The 17,050-nt window shown below is 42.2% G+C and overlaps 1 protein-coding gene across 3 annotated transcripts in view; it reads left to right on the forward strand.

Annotated features, from left to right (window-relative positions):
• Positions 1-17,050, forward strand: part of RUSC1 (RUN and SH3 domain containing 1) — a 145,486-nt gene that overhangs the window by 49,740 nt on the left and 78,696 nt on the right. For 2 of the 3 annotated variants that reach the window (XM_085639441.1, XM_085639439.1), the window contains exon 3: positions 6,346-6,918. The exons of the other annotated variant lie outside the window; for it this stretch is intronic. In XM_085639441.1, coding sequence (XP_085495567.1) covers positions 6,346-6,918 — 573 coding nt within the window. The remainder of the gene's footprint in view (positions 1-6,345; positions 6,919-17,050) is intronic. 3 annotated transcript variants of the gene reach the window in all.

Below are 17,050 nucleotides of genomic sequence, written 5' to 3' on the forward strand. Positions count from 1 at the left end.
ACAGCATTACTTTCAGGTAGAAGCTTCAGCAGCCCAGTCTCCAAGTTTTCTATTACTATGCTACGTGGTGACCACCACTACATTTTGACTAGCTCATATATAGCGGGCACACTCGCTCTATATCAACATAGCTGTTGCTACTCTGAAATATAAGGTAAGAACTTTGCATTAGCTTTAGAAGCCTTGGAAAGGTTCTTGGCATATTCGCCCTAGCGAAACACGTGTCAGCAGGGACATCTGGACCTTGTGCATCTCTTTATAATAAACAGAAGATTTGAAAACACTTGAAATTAAGAAGGATTACATTTTGTTTTCTTCGTTACATTTGGAGTGTGGGTTCCACCGTACTGCCACTGTACATATTCATAGTGTGCCTGAACATAAGAACTGCACCCAGAGGTTACCAGTCCAACACCCACACCACATTATATTTAGCGGAATTTGCAAATGGGGAGTGTCTGCCTGTTACAATTTAGCCCTACTTTGCTTGGATTCGGTGTTTCTTTACACCTACACGACAGCACATGCTTACCCCTCCAGAAGGCTCTCTCCTCTTCTCAGGAGGCTTCCGAGCTTCACCTAAAAAATGGTTGACGATAAAGACATTGGTGAAGCATCAAGTCTTGACGCACCCAAGTTCACCTTCTTATTGCATGCGTCATATTTGAAGTCCCAGTACTTGCAGCGGAAGCAATCAGCACACTGTAGGTAGAGCTTATTCTATTCATGTTGGGCTGCATCAGGTTGAAAGAAGGAATGTGACACCCCACAAGGAAGACGGTCTTCGCAGTCCTTTCCCAGGTTACATCGAGTGCTTAATGTGGGTATGGTGGTTGTAGGTGGTGGACTCCCACATGCGTTTTTGGGGACCGGAGTTCATTTTACATCATCAGACTTTGACATATAAAAAAGAAAGAAGAAGAAAAGGGAGAACGAAGAAGGAAGAGAAAGATAAGAAAACAGTAAAATAAAATGGAAAGAGTAGGGATGAAAAAGAACCGTAAAGAATGAGATAAAGAGACATTAAGTGTAGCTAAGAGATTAAAGTTGGACGAGGTAGAATCAAGACCTGGCAGCCTTTGTATTCACCAATTCCTCCGTATGGCAGCATTTGCAGCGGGGCCTGAAAATAAACTTTGGTCTGTTCTGTTAGGGAAAAACTTTTGCACCCTCCAAGCAGCAATGAAAGAAACACACAATACAGCGGTTTGCTCAGGAACAAAATAACATATATTTGTTGGTACCCATACGTGCTTGCAGGCCAGCAAGGAAGAAGTCAGTGCACACAGTGGTGCTATCAATCTGCTTCTTCCCTGCATGAATGGTTTCTGGGCCATATACAGCAGAACTGAAAAAAAGGACAGGGTGCCAAATATAGGCAACAGAGAAATGCAAGCTCAGTACCATGCCAATTATATACTGTGCCAATCATAATACAGACATGTAGTGTGGGTAGAAATGAACAACCTGGTGAGCAAACTAACATGGACGTCAGTACAAGCAAAGTGACCTCTAAGATGGTTCTGAACAGCTGTTGAAGCTTGCACAGGCAAGGTCATTTGAAGCTTGAGCAGCTCCCAGCTTGTAACAGGGAGAAGTGAGATAGTTTAAGTATATGGACATATATATATATATTTTATTCAACAATGGCCCCTTTAGGATATTTTTTTATCAAACACTAGTGTAAAAACTAAAATATATACATAGTTACATATCTTTGGGTGGCATTACACAGTGCTTCCTGTTGCATTATATCAGCCGGTGGTTCATAATATAGACAGCATATTCATAATTAAGTGTCTAACAAATATTGTTTGCACTATGCAATGCATATTGCTACAGTGTCCCTTAGTCACTCAGTTCCATGGCACTTTCTGGAAGTATCAATAATTTAAAGGCACGCAGTGTGCTGCCATCTGCTTCTCCACCTGGTCCACAGACGTCTTGTTCAGGGGTGGTTTCATGGACCTGCCCTGCGTTGTCCTCTTCAGCCTATTTTTCCGCAGGTGCAGACCATCACCTTTCAGTTAGTGTCACTCCCTGTGACACTTAATGATGAGCCCTCAATGTGGCCCCTAAGAATGGTCTGGTCTGTCCACTCCTTGTCTGGTGTGTTGCGCAGCTCCTCTGGTGACAGATGCTCGGCAGTTACTGGTACCTCTATCACAGGCGTTGGTGTTGCAGCTCTGCATCTTGTTCCATTAATCCCTTCAGGTTGTCCGTTCAGCGTCTGTGGTCCAGTCCACCTAGAACTAACAGAAACATCTTTTATTTTTCTCCCCATGACCATGTCTCCAGAGTTGCTTTAGATGGCTTTGCCCTTATGGTGTGCAGTACTAAAGGCAGAGCATCAGTCAATTTCAGGCCTGTTGCGTCAGTTGTCTTTACTAATCAATTTTCTATTTTGGAGTTCATCCTCTTCCCCTGGGCTAAACTTTGGGATGCGGTATGGGACATGCTGTTTCCACTCTATTCCCAAAAACGCCATAAAGTCCCCCCTTCCCTCTGTTGCTATTTATGCCCTGGGGAACCCCAAACCTGTGTATGCTATCTTTCATCAAGCATCGCACAATCATTCCAACATCAGTCTTCCTTGTTGGAAACACCTTCATCCATTTTGAAAACGTATCCACCCACACCAGAAAATATTTCTATCCATTCACTGGGAAGCAAAATGTATCTGCGTATTAATCCCCCTTGTGCAATATCAGAGGGTCCATGCTCAAGCCTTGTATGGGAAAGGAACATACTGCATTGGGCCACAGGCCTCTCATTCCAGTAGACCGACAATTCCCTCATCATTCTGCTCACATCCAGCATCACTCCACCTTCTCTCCTCTTCTGGTGTTGCAGACCATTGTGCTTCCTTAACATCAGCTAGCAACAATTGTCTCTAAATGAGCTGGATATTTTTTATGCTTTTTTAATTAAACAGAGAAACAACACAAGTGCTAGTACTGATATCATTCCACACAATCATTTACCACCGAGATCACACAATCACACACACATGTTATGACCATCAGGTATTTATTAATTGTTTTTCTGTTTCTTTTTCACTTCAAGACCTTTTTTTTTGGAGTATTTTCCTTACTTGATTCACATGAATTACTTATACAGACTTATCAATACACAGAGAAAACATCAATAATCTGTACAAAAGAAATAAATCACAAGTTAACATAAAATTACACAGAATCGACACAAAACAATCACAATTTTGCATGCAACACTATTAAAAGAACTTCCTTGTGGCCTAGGTTCTGTTGTTTAACTCAATTTGGAAGGTTTTTGTGATCTCTAATGGGGCCCAGTATGGACACTGTTTAGTTTTGGCCCACTAGGAAAGGAGCAGAATTTATATAATGATGAAAGCCCCAAGGGCATTGTTGTAAATAATCTTAAACAACAAAACCTAAGCATACAAAATGTTGATTGTTTTCTGTCAATTTTGTGTAATTTTGTGTTAACTTGTGATTTTTTCTTCTTTTGTATAGATTATTGATGTTTTCTCTGTGTATTGATAAGTCTGTATAAGTAATTCATGTGAATTGAGTAAAGAAAAAACTCCCCCAAAAAAGGTCTTGAAGTGTAAAAGAAAAACAATTAATAAAATACCTGATGGTCATAACATGTGTGTGTGATTGTGTGATCTCGGTGGTATATGATTGTGTGAAATGATATCAGTACTGGCACTTGTGTTGTTTCTCTGTTTAATATAAGGCCTAGCCTTACTGATTATGGACCTAACCCTGTGAAGTTCTATTGATTTATTCATTAAAGGCACCATCTGCACTGGTTGTAACATGCTCTCTCTTGCTGCAGTGTCAGCCATGGCATTACCTCTGGTCTAACCCATGAACATAATGGACAAGGTTAAATGTCAAGTCACCTCTTCTAAATGATTACAGATTGCTAATTTGACATTTTTAATGAAATTGGAGCCAGTTGTTATTTTTATTAAATAGCATCTGCCTCATAAAATGGAGACCGCTTATTTTCTGTTATTTCTATCTCATTGCATACCGTACTCATGCTCATATTTAAAAACAAGCATTGGCAAAGCCAAAAGGTCTGGCGGTAATGCTTTGGTAATACTTGTTTTGTTTTGTCATGTTTTTTGCAGAACTTTATTGTTGGTGAAGCTGCCAGGCCTTCATCAATGTAAAACAAAACATTGGTTAAAATATGTTTCAGCCTAAAAAAGCATAAATTGCTATTGTAGTCCCTGGCACTTAAGAGATTTCCTTTGTGTATAGAACAGCCTACTGAAAGAGTAGAATTATGTCACTCAGAGGGAAATTATCCAATGGCTGAAGTGGGCTGACCCACTGCCCCATGCTATATGTTGTAGTGGGAGGAAGAAAAATGTGAATGGCACAACAACAAATCAATGGATTAGGATAGTTGCCTGAAAGCCCCTATAAGCAGATATGTCTATATATAATATTAGTAAAATTAAAAGGTCTTGGCTAACGCCAGACCAAAAGAAGGGGTGTTTTTGTGTGAAAAACAGCTGTAAATATATATCCTTTGACACTCATGTATACGGTAATGATACCGAAATCTTTCTTAAAACTCCTTGGGAGAAAGAGCTCATGCAGTCATAACAGATCAAATGAAAACACTTAAAATAAACATACCAAAAATATGATGCAGAAATGGTTTAATTTCGAAATATTTTGGGTTGAAAATGATCACGTTTTTTTAAACCAAATTGTTGACATTGAAATCGAAGATAAGGTTCGGGGCATAAGAGTAGCATTAATCTTAGGGCTGGCTTTAGTTTTAGGGTCCGATTTAGGTTTAGGTGTTAGGCAAGACATTTGGGCAGACTTCTGCTTTAGGGTAATTTGGTCATAAGGTTTGCAGTAGGTTTAAGTTTCAGGCAAGGTTTAGATTGATTAATTAGTTTTTCAAATTTGGGATTACTTGGTTATTAGGTATCTTATTATTTTGTTTTAATATAAATGTTTTGAAGCAGTTGTGTTTAGGTATTTAATAGCTAGGACCAGAAGAAGCAATAACATAAAATGGATTCCTGGCTAAGTGAGCGGTGAGCCTGTCTGGAACTCAATAAACACCTAAATAAAGTGAGAACTAAGAACTACATGGTGTACTGTCTGGCCCTTTACAACTACAAAATAATGTATGATCATTGATAAAAAGAAATGCAGCAATATTAATTTTTGTAAAACTTCTGAACTGCAGGAATTTATGGGTTGCCAACATGCCTCAATTTTGTTAAATAAAACATCACATTATTTAATTTAGCAACAGCTGAGTCGAAATCGGCATACAAAGGGCAGATTATTAGAAAAGAAGAAACAATTTTGGGAAAATATAAGCAAATCCAATGGGCCTTTGTGTCTCCCCCAAAAAGAATAGAATTAACTACTACTTACTCAAAATCGTATTAGAAGATATCAAAGAAAGAACAAGCCACTGGAATCTGAGAATGGCTAGTATCTGATGAAAAAGCAAAATTGAGAAATGGGTTTGGTGCACAGGTGCCCATTGCTTAGGAAATGGTATGAAAAGTTAGTTAGATAATCAGGTAAAAAGCAAATGTGTCAAGTCCATCGCGTTGCTATAGTCATCCCCTTTAAACTTGAGAGAGTACCTCTGTTACTCATTCCTAAGAATGGTGCCTACGGCAGGTCCTGGGAGTATCTGGAAATCTTGGAGGGAGGCAGAGTACTCATTCATTTTCATTGTTAAATGTGCACTGCCATCTGGGGTTTCAACTAACGCATTTCTTCCATCTCTCTTTCTTGACTTCCGTGCCCTCTCTATGTAACCCTGCTAACCCCCCTCATATGTTATGGTTTGTGACCTCTATGATGCTCTTTTCTTTGCCTCTTAAATCCCCTGCCTTTCCTCCTACTTCTTCTTACAATCCCTGCTTATTTTGCTTCAAATTCCAACTGGTTTGGTGTTCAATTTCTATTTTTTATTTACAACATACAATTTTACCCTTGAAATTCCTAACTACCCCCATTGCATTTCTTCCTTTTCTTCTGGCAATCGTTACTCCTTCTACAATTTGCCTTATTCCTCCCACAATTCCTCACTTTTTCATACTTCCCCTCTCTCTCTCTTTTTTCAATTCCCCTGGATTACTACTTACAATTTTGCTTCCTACCTTTTATGATCCTTCTTCCATCTTTGAATCCAAACCCATCTCCCTACAATGTGATCATTACTCTTTTGCATCTATTACACCATTCTCTTTGAATCCCTCCTTGCACACTTTGGTTCCCGGTTTGGTAATGTTTTGTTTGCGCCTCCACCGCTGACTGTATCTCCTTGTTTTCTACTGCAAATGCTCAAACCTGGCTACAGTTAGCTCCTTGTTCTCCCACTGTCCGAGACCCCAGACGCTGCAATTCCCGTCCCTGCTCCTCCGTTTCTCAGCAGGTGAAGAACCCGTGAGCTGCAACCAGGACCTCGCGGTGCCCTCGTCCAGTTCCAGTTCAGGAAGCATCGAGAACCTGTCTAGTGTGGCACTGGCCCGTCCCTTCCATCAACACCTGAAGGCCTTATCCTGCGATGAAGTCTGCCTTCTTGGCAAGAACCTGCCCTACCTGTCCCCGGAGGGACTTCTGCCCATCCGACTATCCCCAGTTGGGGCTTACTCCCCGCCTTACAGAGGAGTATTGCCTCTGCTGGAGAATCCAGGCTTGTCTGTGCTCTTGTCTCCACTTTTTCCAAGAAGCAGAACATTCCCCAGCATGTCTTTGCCATCACACCACACTTCGGAGGAGCCACCATCCCACCAGAGAGCTCGCCGTCCTGGGGAAGAGTCTACTACAGAGAACCTGTCCGGTTCTGGAGCAGAGTCTGGCAGACATAGGGCAAGCCAGCGGGCCCCCTGGAGGACCCCAGGCTCCCAGCCATGCTGGACCAACATCCAATGTAAGACAACCTTTCTTTTTCCAACTTTTTCCTTTTTTACCTTTGCTGGGCAATCTGTTTTAGGTCTGGCTTGACAGTGCATATGCCTGCAAGCCCATATTACACATTCTTTAAAATATGCATAGAGTGTAGCATTGACTCCGCACAGAGTAGCTTTTCTCACACCTCATGCCGTTGGCTGGCTGGCGTGTGGGAGGTGTGTTCATTGAAATGCACGGGGGACTATTTAACACCTGAAAAGTACAAATGATCATCATGTTGTTTTGTCATATTTGATTTTGTATTTCTTACGTGCATCCTACACAGAAAGCAATCCTTGCTGCTACGTTTTTCCCCAGCATTAACAAAGCCAAAAGCGATGGATTAGAAGTGATAAGCAGTATTTGTGTAGGCAACACAGCTAGCAGCATTTGTGAAAATCTGTATTTGCTTGTGATGGCACTCTAATGCCAGACCAGTTGGCATTGCCCTACTTTGCTTTCTGTAGATCTTACTGCCAATAATCAGACACACTTCCTTCACACAGAGCACACTATAAATTGCTGGCCATATTTCACCAAAGAAACCCGATTTAAAATCAATAGCCTCAAACTGGTTACGGTAGGACCTTGAAATTACTAGCCACACTCCGCCTGCATATAGAGAGACGGAAATCAGTAGATATGCTCCATCACCGTACATCTTGCTGAAAATCACTAGCTAGAGTGCCCAACGAATTCGGGAAAACACTACTGCAACATAGAGATAACTGGAAATCACAATTCACGCCTCATGGGTGTAGACCACACTTCAAAGGGCTAGCACAGTGAGAACTTAAAATCCCCAGTCACACTCCTCCTGCACAAAGAGAGCATATGATTCATACCCCACTAACTAGTGGGTAGGATCGTGAGGCACTATTCGGACGAAGAGCCACTTATCCACCCTTCCCTCACGTCCAAGCTCCAGGCACAAGAGTCCAGTCCTCCTAAGACATGTGCCTTCCTAGACTCCTCCCTCCTCTACACCTCCTTGCTCACCCCAAAAATTCGTTTACTGCTTTAATCTCCCGAACAACCCTACTTAATGCTCATTTTATCTCTCCTGGACTCATTCCAAACCTCATTTTTCTATTCTGATTCTTTCTCCCTGATTCCTTTCTACAGGCTCTTCCCTCCTGCATCTCTACTTTACTCATCCCAGAACTCAACTTACTACTGTGATCTCCCAATTAACGCTTCTGGTTTTCTTACCTTTTCTATCCCTCCATTACTCTATTCAGTCCAACTAACAGACTCATGTCCTCCGCTCAAATGAACTCTTACCTCCCTATACTAATAATATACTTATATTTCCTAATAATCCACCACTAATCCTTATTAACCCTGGAGTAGCGGGATATTCGCTGAAAAGCGCTTCAACGCCTCGTTAAGGGTAGAAAGCGCTATATAAATACAATTACAATACAGTACAATAAACTGCTTCCTTCCCCTCACCTGGCAATACTCCATGGAGGAGATACCCTCGCCCAGGATCACTAGTCCTCAAGAGGTGGAGGACAGTGATCCACCCTGACGGGCTACATCCCATCCTTCCCAGTAGGACAAATGGTCTTGCTCAGTGAATTCACGTCACAATATCCTGTTTTATATCAGTCGGCCACGGTATTGTATCAACAATATTGACTACCAGTATATATAGCATGTATAGGGAATGATAGATTCACTAATATAAACCCGGCATCTACTTACTTTGTTGATACTTTGGTGGTCGATATTGTGGTTATAACATCTTTGCAGGTTGATATTAAAACCACGAAACAGTAGCATAGCACCATGCTCAACAACAAAGAAGCACTCTAACTAGAGTGCGGCAACAACAAAGTGGACAAAGATTTGCTACACATCATGTCTTCTCTAACCACAATGTTGTCCCCGTAAGTAGTAGTAGTTGGATACACACCTTAAATGGGGATCAGAGTCACAAAATGGACATGGCATTAATGTTGACACGATATAGGCCCACCTGAGTGATGCTTGCCTCTGCAAGAAGTCGTGTGCACTCAGCAGCCATACACACATAAGATGGAGTTACTACATGTGACTTTCCCACACATGGATACCTATAGTTAGAGTTGTGAGACTAAACATTAAGGGCCAGATGCATCAACTCTTTTTGCAATCACAAACGGGCCATTTCGCAGAAGAGGCCCGTTTGCGATCGCAAAAAAGCGATTTGCAATGTATGAAACATCTTTTAATCGCAATTTGGGTAATTGCAATTATTTGCGATTACCTAAATTGCGTATGCAGTTTGAGAATCGCAATTTGCGATTCCCTAAATGCTATTCTTGAAGCCATCGCAAATTGCGATATTGCTGTAAGGAATTGCAAATTACCACCAACTTCAAGTTGGTGGTAAATTGTGGTTTCCTAGTAAAAAGCACTTTTTTTTTAAGTGCCATGTGGCGCACATACATGCCTTTAGTGCCCTTAGGGCATGTATGTGCACCACATGTGCACACATGCACATTTCAGGGGTGCAACAGGGTGTCCTTTTGGAACCCTTGAAATTGCATGAGCAATTTGCGAGTACCTATTGTGTACTCGCAAATTGTGCATGCAATTCCCATTCATTCCTATGGGCCTCTTGGCCCACAGCAATGAATGGGAAGCCATTCCTTAATTGCGACTCGTGAGTTGCAATTAAGGAATGCTAAGGAATCACAAAAGAAGTGCGATTTTTCAAATACATCTCGTTTTGCAATTCTCAAATAGCGATTCTCTAAAAATCGCTATTTGAGAATCGCAAAACAATTCTTTGATACATCTGGCCCTTACTGACACAAACACTGGAGTACCTGCCAAGCAAGTAGTATTATCACAAAGTAGAAAGGTGGAGGAATTGCACCCGTACGTCCCTCCCACAAACAACTAGTATAGCCCAGTATAGTGCTATACTAGTACAGCATAGTAGTGTGCTTGAAAAATAGATCCGGGATTCATGGAAGAGACCAAAACATAGATTTTAGGAGAGGTCAGTTTATGCCCTATTAATCATGATTTTAATTAAAATTAAAATGGGAAGGCCACCCTTTATGGAAAAGGATGTCTCACACACATAATAGTGTCATGCTTCATCATCGTCTCCCCCACCTTAGTAAGATGGTACTACCAGGGAGAACTCAACCTCTGCGAAGACTTGGCAGTAGAAGGGAGTTCTCAAATAAAACTACTGGACAAAGCGAGATCCAGATAATCTAAAAAATACCTTAGGGTTTCTCGGGTATCACCTTTATTAGTGAGGACTCTGGGTATGTCTAAAACCACTTTTATGGGCGGGTAAGAGGAGTGCAATGGCTCAAACCCGTCTACTTATCACCAACATATTTCTGCCCTTGATAAGTAGCCTTTCCGGTCTGGGGCATTCATCAGGGCTATAGGATCCCTGCAAATAATCGGTAGGCTCAATGTATCCTACCTGGTAATGCTAGTACATCACCATAAACAACCAACCAGGTGAATCCTACCTAGGTTTTCTTAGGAAACTATATACGCAAACAACCTATTAGAGAAATTACAAAAACTATTCATATTATCAAGGGGTGCAATAGAATTACTCTCCCAGAATGAATATACTGCCGATGGAATTTCCTTAGATAGCTTCCCAGAACTCACCTATGGTGAGTGTTAAAAACCCAACACGTGAAGAAAAAAAGACTAGTTACCATTGCACTCCTCTTACCTGCTCATAAAAGTGTTTTTAGGCATACCAAGAGTCCTCACCATAAAGGATGGCCTTCTCATTTTAATTAGAATCCTGCCTAATATAGCATAAGTAGACTGGCCTCTCCTAAAATCTAGGATTTGGCCTCCTCCATGAATCTCTGATCTATTTTTCAAGCATCCTACTTTCATCTGATATACTATCTTCCAAGCATGACCAGAGCAGAAGCACAATTCCAACCTATGTAGAAATCCTTCACTCTTTCTCTAGGGCCCCCATGCCGTTGTGGCACCGTCACACTCTTTGCACCCTCGGGAAAACCACAAGCACACAGAGAGACTGCATTCTCAAAAGAAGAGAGGACACAGATATAAATTCTCCTCAGAAGAGACTGCATGAGAGTGCAATAAAAACAGATTTCCATCAATGTTCCATGCCGGGTCTGCCAGTGCTAAGAAAACTGGAAAGCCATAACCAAGCTCCACCAATATTTCAGCAACACAGGGCATGCATGCTAAAAGTAGAGAGACACACTTGCCGAACATAAAGAGAACCCCAGATGGCAAGACAGATTGAAATCTCAAAGAGATCAAAACAAAGGAAGAGGTAAACAGTGGGGATTAATTGTACCTTATGGTATTTAACCACAATGAAATGACAACTTATCATTGGGAACTAGATTTAATCAAATAATAGAAATGCATTTTAATATTTTAAGAGCAATGCCAACTTATATCTTAAAACAACTAATCTCATTTAAATGATCTACGGTCTCTGTACAGAATTCAAACATACATTTTTAAAAATACAAATAATCCCAAAATAACATTATTGGAATTTAAACAACCTTTGTGAGCAGTTTATGCATTGACCATGTTGTTTCTTTTTCCTCTAAACAGTAGGTTCACAGTTGGAGTTTTGTTTTAACATTTCAGTCCCACATTTTTTACCTTAAAATTGGAGGAGTTCATGGACTAAAACAGGTTATTTTCCCAAGGAGTAATGTGATCAGGGGAATGCCCTCTGGTAGACTCCTTGTTGGTATGACTACCTCTTAGGAGTCTGAACACAAAATGTCACTTGATTGAGGCAGACTGTACGATACACTGAAAGTTACAAGCAGACAAGATTAGGACCTGTGTGCCCCATCTCACAATCCTAGCATAACCGTAGGGAGAGAAGTGATCTTAGAAAGACTAATCAGTGGCATCTTATCGAGAGCAACCAGGAATGGATCATGTGGAATGGAAATCCTACCCTGGGTATAAGAGTCCCAAACACCCAATTCATGAAGCCGGTTCTTGAACTACATCACCTCTGGTAGGCAGGTGGCAATGAGAAATGGGCAGGGAACTTCACAAGCTGCAATGTATAGGAAGGATATGGAGGCAGTAAGGGTCTATGCAATGAGTACTTCATGGTACGGCTGAGTTTCACTCCGGCAGAATCCTACTCTAACCAATGGATGCACTGGGTCCCCCACCAGTTTTGGGGAGAACCCCCTAAGGAGGAGCACGTGCAAGCTGGCATGTTTCTAGCAAGTCTTCCCAAAGCTGGCATGTTTCTAGCAAGTCTTCCCAAAGCTGGCATGTTTCTAGCAAGTCTTCCCAAAGCTGGCATGTTTCAAGCAAGTCTTCCCAAAGCTGGCATGTTTCAAGCAAGTCTTCCCAAAGCTGGCATGTTTCAAGCAAGTCTTCCCAAAGCTGGCATGTTTCAAGCAAGTCTTCCCAAAGCTGGCATGTTTCAAGCAAGTCTTCCCAAAGCTGGCATGTTTCAAGCAAGTCTTCCCAAAGCTGGCATGTTTCAAGCAAGTCTTCCCAAAGGAGGACGACCAACTTGTGCAGCACGTGCATGGCGTACAAATTAACTCTTTAATTCACTATGTGTCTATAAATAAAAACACACTTTCTACTCAGCCTTCATAGATGTTCCTTATATGACGAAGGCAAGGAACCCCTGTTTTGGAAATAGTATTGACCTTTAACTTGGAAGGGCCAGTAGACATCCTCCCCACAGGGCTACAATGCTATAAGACGTCCCCCTGGACTACAAACTGGCCCCTGGACTACAAACGTGCTGCCATCACTGGCAGTGACTGCATAGCCTGGGTTGAGACAGGTTGAACCAACCTCACTCGAAATGGATATACGCTTTCGGCCTCCTTCAGTCAGTACAACCTTGCTCTGAAGATGAACAGAAACGTAAACAGGTTGTCACCTCCACTGGATCTCATAAATGTGGAGTTAGCTGGAGCAAAAATACAGAACAAGCGAAAAAAGACAGAGAGGACATGAAAGCACAACTTAACCCACTGTTCGGAGGACCTCATCCCATCAATCCTTTCCAAACCGCACCTTGTCTGTCTCCGCTTCTTTTTGCATTTATCCTCTTTTCCACCCGTTTGTTTGTTCACAGACTTTCACTGTTGCTCTGTAACCGCTCCCTCTCTCTCAGCTTCTCTGTATCTCACTGTTTTGCGTTTACTCCTGCGCACAGGTTTCAACGTGCATGCACAATACTTAATTTGTAAAAATGCAGGCAACTGTCCAATGTTTTTCTTAGGAGTTGCTGTCCCTATAAAATTCAGAGGTGCCTAGATTTGATTTCACTGCATGCTTCTTTATTCCACCACCATACACGTCCTGTCTCTGTATCTCACTCGTTCATGTTCTTTTTTCATCCCTGCATTCTGCCTTTTTCACTGTTTCCCTGTGTATTTCTTCCCACTTCCTCCACCTCTTCCTGCCTTTCTCTGGGTCAAAGTCTTATAATGAAAAATAAGTAATGGTCACCAAGACTGGGTGCAGGGGCCTACAACCTGCATCAATAGTACACATGAAGCACTGCTTACTTGTCTATATCTCAACCAGACCAGGTTTTTTATTTGCATTTTCACTTATAGTTCTGAATTTATTATGAGAAGAACAAGCCTACAAGCATTTTTTTGCATTTTATTTGCATTTATTAGCATCTACTACTACAGAACGGGCATTGACGTGATTTATGGCAAGTTGAATGCTACTCCGAAACCCTGGGCTAGAAGTGGGCCAAGTCCCTATGGGTCTCAGACCCCGTAGTAGTTCGAAAGGGACATTGAAACAAGTCCCTATATTCATGTCCTTAACTGGCGAAAACATTAATCGGTTTCTGGAAAATTAAGTAAAAAATGTTAATGTAATCCATGTCAGCAATTAAATTCCTATTTACATTTCACATGTTTATCACTGTAAGGGAATTTAAGATTAAGTAAGCTATTTCCAGGATGTTGTGTTTCTGTATTTCTTGTCATGTAGCACATCACCCTTGTATAGTGCATAGCTTGAACTGAGTTGCCTCCAGGTGTTTATGAAGGGCACGATTAAAAGCTTAAGAGTTGAGGCTGAAGCCAGTGTGAGTTTCTCACAGTTCCTGTCAGTAGGTAACAAGCATTTACAATGCAATAGGTCTCGCATTACTGAAAGCTTGAGCGCTTGGCATTGCATTATAATGTGCAACGCCGATAGCTAAAACTTTTATTAATGCGAGACCTATTGCATTGCAAATGCTCGTTTTTTTAAGAGTTCTCCTCCAGAGAAAGTCCTGGCACTGAATGCGGAAAAGAACTGGGGAGTAAGCAGGCTTATTGTTGTATTGGGACCGAGTTTGGTGATGATTATGGATGCATGGGTGGGAGGGAGCTTGAGCCCGTAGGCTGCCAGCCCCGGATCTCATCTGCCTTCCACTTCATTTCCTGGAGCTCCCAGCACGGTGGTAAAGCAGCACAAGAGTAAAGAAACTGTTGCAACCGCCATTGTGGAACCGGTTCGGGTTCTGGTATTTTATAAAGAGCCAGACAGAGTGGACAGGTAGAGTGGACCTGGCACCAGCAAGGCATCAAAATGCAGAGGGCGGCGGAAGGCCCGTTTCAGAATGTGATGAGTATCTCCTGAAGCTGGTAGACGAAGACACGATGCCCCTCGAATCACATATTTACCCCCTATAAAAATGCCCTCGCGGAGAGAACACGACATAGGGACACGTTCCGCCAACAATTTTATAGGTAATTGCCAGTAAGATAAACAGGGCATGAATGTAGTGAACACAGGAAAGGGTTTTTAGAGAACATAGGTTAGTGACGATGCGGAGTAAGAGTTGCAGTTTCAGCTGAGATTAGGCGAAAAGATAGGAAAACTGTCAACACATATGCTTGACTAACCTCGTTAAAAGTCAAGGAAAAGTCGATTATGCGGGTAATACTTCATTCACCCTTGTACACCTTTGTTTATTGTGAGAATGATACTGTGAATGTTTTATAAACTGGAAACAAAATGAAAATAAATATATTTTAAATGTTGGTGCCTGAGAGCTAGAGCTGGTGCTTAACTCAATGAGAGGAGGGTGTGGGTGGATGAGTGAGCGAATGAGTAAAGATCTGGCACCATCCTCACTTAAGGGGATATTCCATGTCAGCAGCTTGAAAGTCCTGCTGCTGTCACTCAGAACCCGGTGGTCACTGTTGTTAAATCTGCTGTAATATCCTGCAGTATTTTCACTGTCACTTACTGTAGGTCCATTTACTGCGATCCTCTTAGAATGACTAAAGACAATTTGAGCGGCGAGAATCACACAGAGAGTTAGCACGGAGCTGGGACCTCCTCCCTTGAAACTCTGGTCCTGGGTCCACCCACTATCACTAATCTCATTAAAATGATCTCATTAGAATGGTTGACTGCGGCAGAAACATCTGTTATATACAGGGTCACTGGAATTGTGTGATCCTCCGACCGCTGACATTTTTGCATAATTAAAGAATTGACGCACTTGCCACATAATCCATCATCTGCTGCTTAATGTGCAGGTTTTTTTTAAAAAATGTTCCTAGCTCAAATGGTGCAAAAGTTACTCATAATGCAGCGATGTTGACACGCTGACGAAGGCCTGTTGAAAAGTTGAACTGGTCACCTTTCTATTGCTTCTTGCTATATTTGAATTTTCAACTGGTCCTAATGATGTGCAATCAATGTCCAGACAGTGTTATCAAGTTTAAAAATGAAGAAATATTGATGTAATACTTTTAAAAAATGTGCCACATTATGCCGCAAAATGTACCTTTTCTTGCCACATAATTTACTCAATCCTGCCACATAACTTGGCCCTTTCCTGCCGCAAAATTCCAGTGGCCCTGGTTACATAGTGCCATATATTTGGGGGAGGGGATAAGCCAGTGCCTTCAGGTTCCGAGTTTTTTACACTAACCGTTCTAATGTTCTTTCTTGTGGCCCCGCCCCCACATTCGCAGATCTCACCCCACTGCACTCATCGTAGCTCCCATACTTTTTTGCACTTCAACCTCTAAAGTTAAGATTCACAATGAGGAGCTGAAGTGCGATGTGTGAAAGGACCTGGTGGGCATAGACTTTGTATATGTCAATCAACTTGGTTTCTTTATACTTAGGAATGTTAAAAATAAACACAGGTTTTTCTGCAATTTAATATATAGCGCGAACTCGACTCAAAGGTAATGGAGCCCTTTACCTGAGCACCAGTTACTTTACATAAGGTCACATCCTTGTGTTTTTAGGCACGGGGAGATTAAGTGATTTGCCCAGAATCACAGGATGCTTAGCAGCGCCGAGAGTCGCACCTTGTTTCTCAGTTCCAAATTGGGCAGCCCTGACTGTTTCACCACCCTCCCCCAGTGGGTGTAGTTTGACGTGTTTTTCTATAAGAAACAAAAATGATATTTTTTTCAGTGACATTGCAGTACGTTTTCTCTGAAGAAATGTATTTGTGCAGATTATCAGAAATGTTGACTGCCTTTAGTCATCTTATGATACAGAAGGTGCAGGGGGGGAGGAGCCAAAGAGAGAGACGAAGGGTGAGACACAGGGAGGTCTCTATTGAAGTAACTTCACTGCCTTACAGAGTGTTTATTAACCGTAAGCGCTTTATACAAGATACGTCTGGTGCTAAGAAAATCAGTGTTTCTCCAGGAGGCCAGCAGGTTGATCTAAACACCTATATCTGGGTACATGACTGACTCCAGGGTAACACTTCTTCACAGCGCTCACACTCACCTTGGATGGCCCCTGTGTCTCGCAGGGTCAGCACAGACAGCGTGATCACCACACAGAGTGAGGGGCTAAGAGCCCCCCATCTCCATTGCAGCACTGCAGGGTCGCCATCCTCAGCACTCACTAACAGTCGGATCCCCTGCTGCAGCCCTCTGACAGCACACACAGCCCGCACACCGTCCTGTTCCTCGCGAGCCCAAGAGGGAGGAGAGCGCACTGTGTGACCTTGCACTAATGAGAGCCGGTGCAGGTGGTCACTCAAAGGTTGCTGGGCAGAGCATCCACAAGTAGGACTCTGTAGGACATAGAGGGTGGGGAGCACGGGCTCTTCATCTCAACGAACAGGAAGACTTGTGAAAAGGAGGGCGGAGCTA

Source organism: Triturus cristatus, chromosome 12 (genome assembly GCF_964204655.1).
Source record: "Triturus cristatus chromosome 12, aTriCri1.1, whole genome shotgun sequence".
In the NCBI taxonomy this organism is placed as follows: domain Eukaryota; kingdom Metazoa; phylum Chordata; class Amphibia; order Caudata; family Salamandridae; genus Triturus; species Triturus cristatus.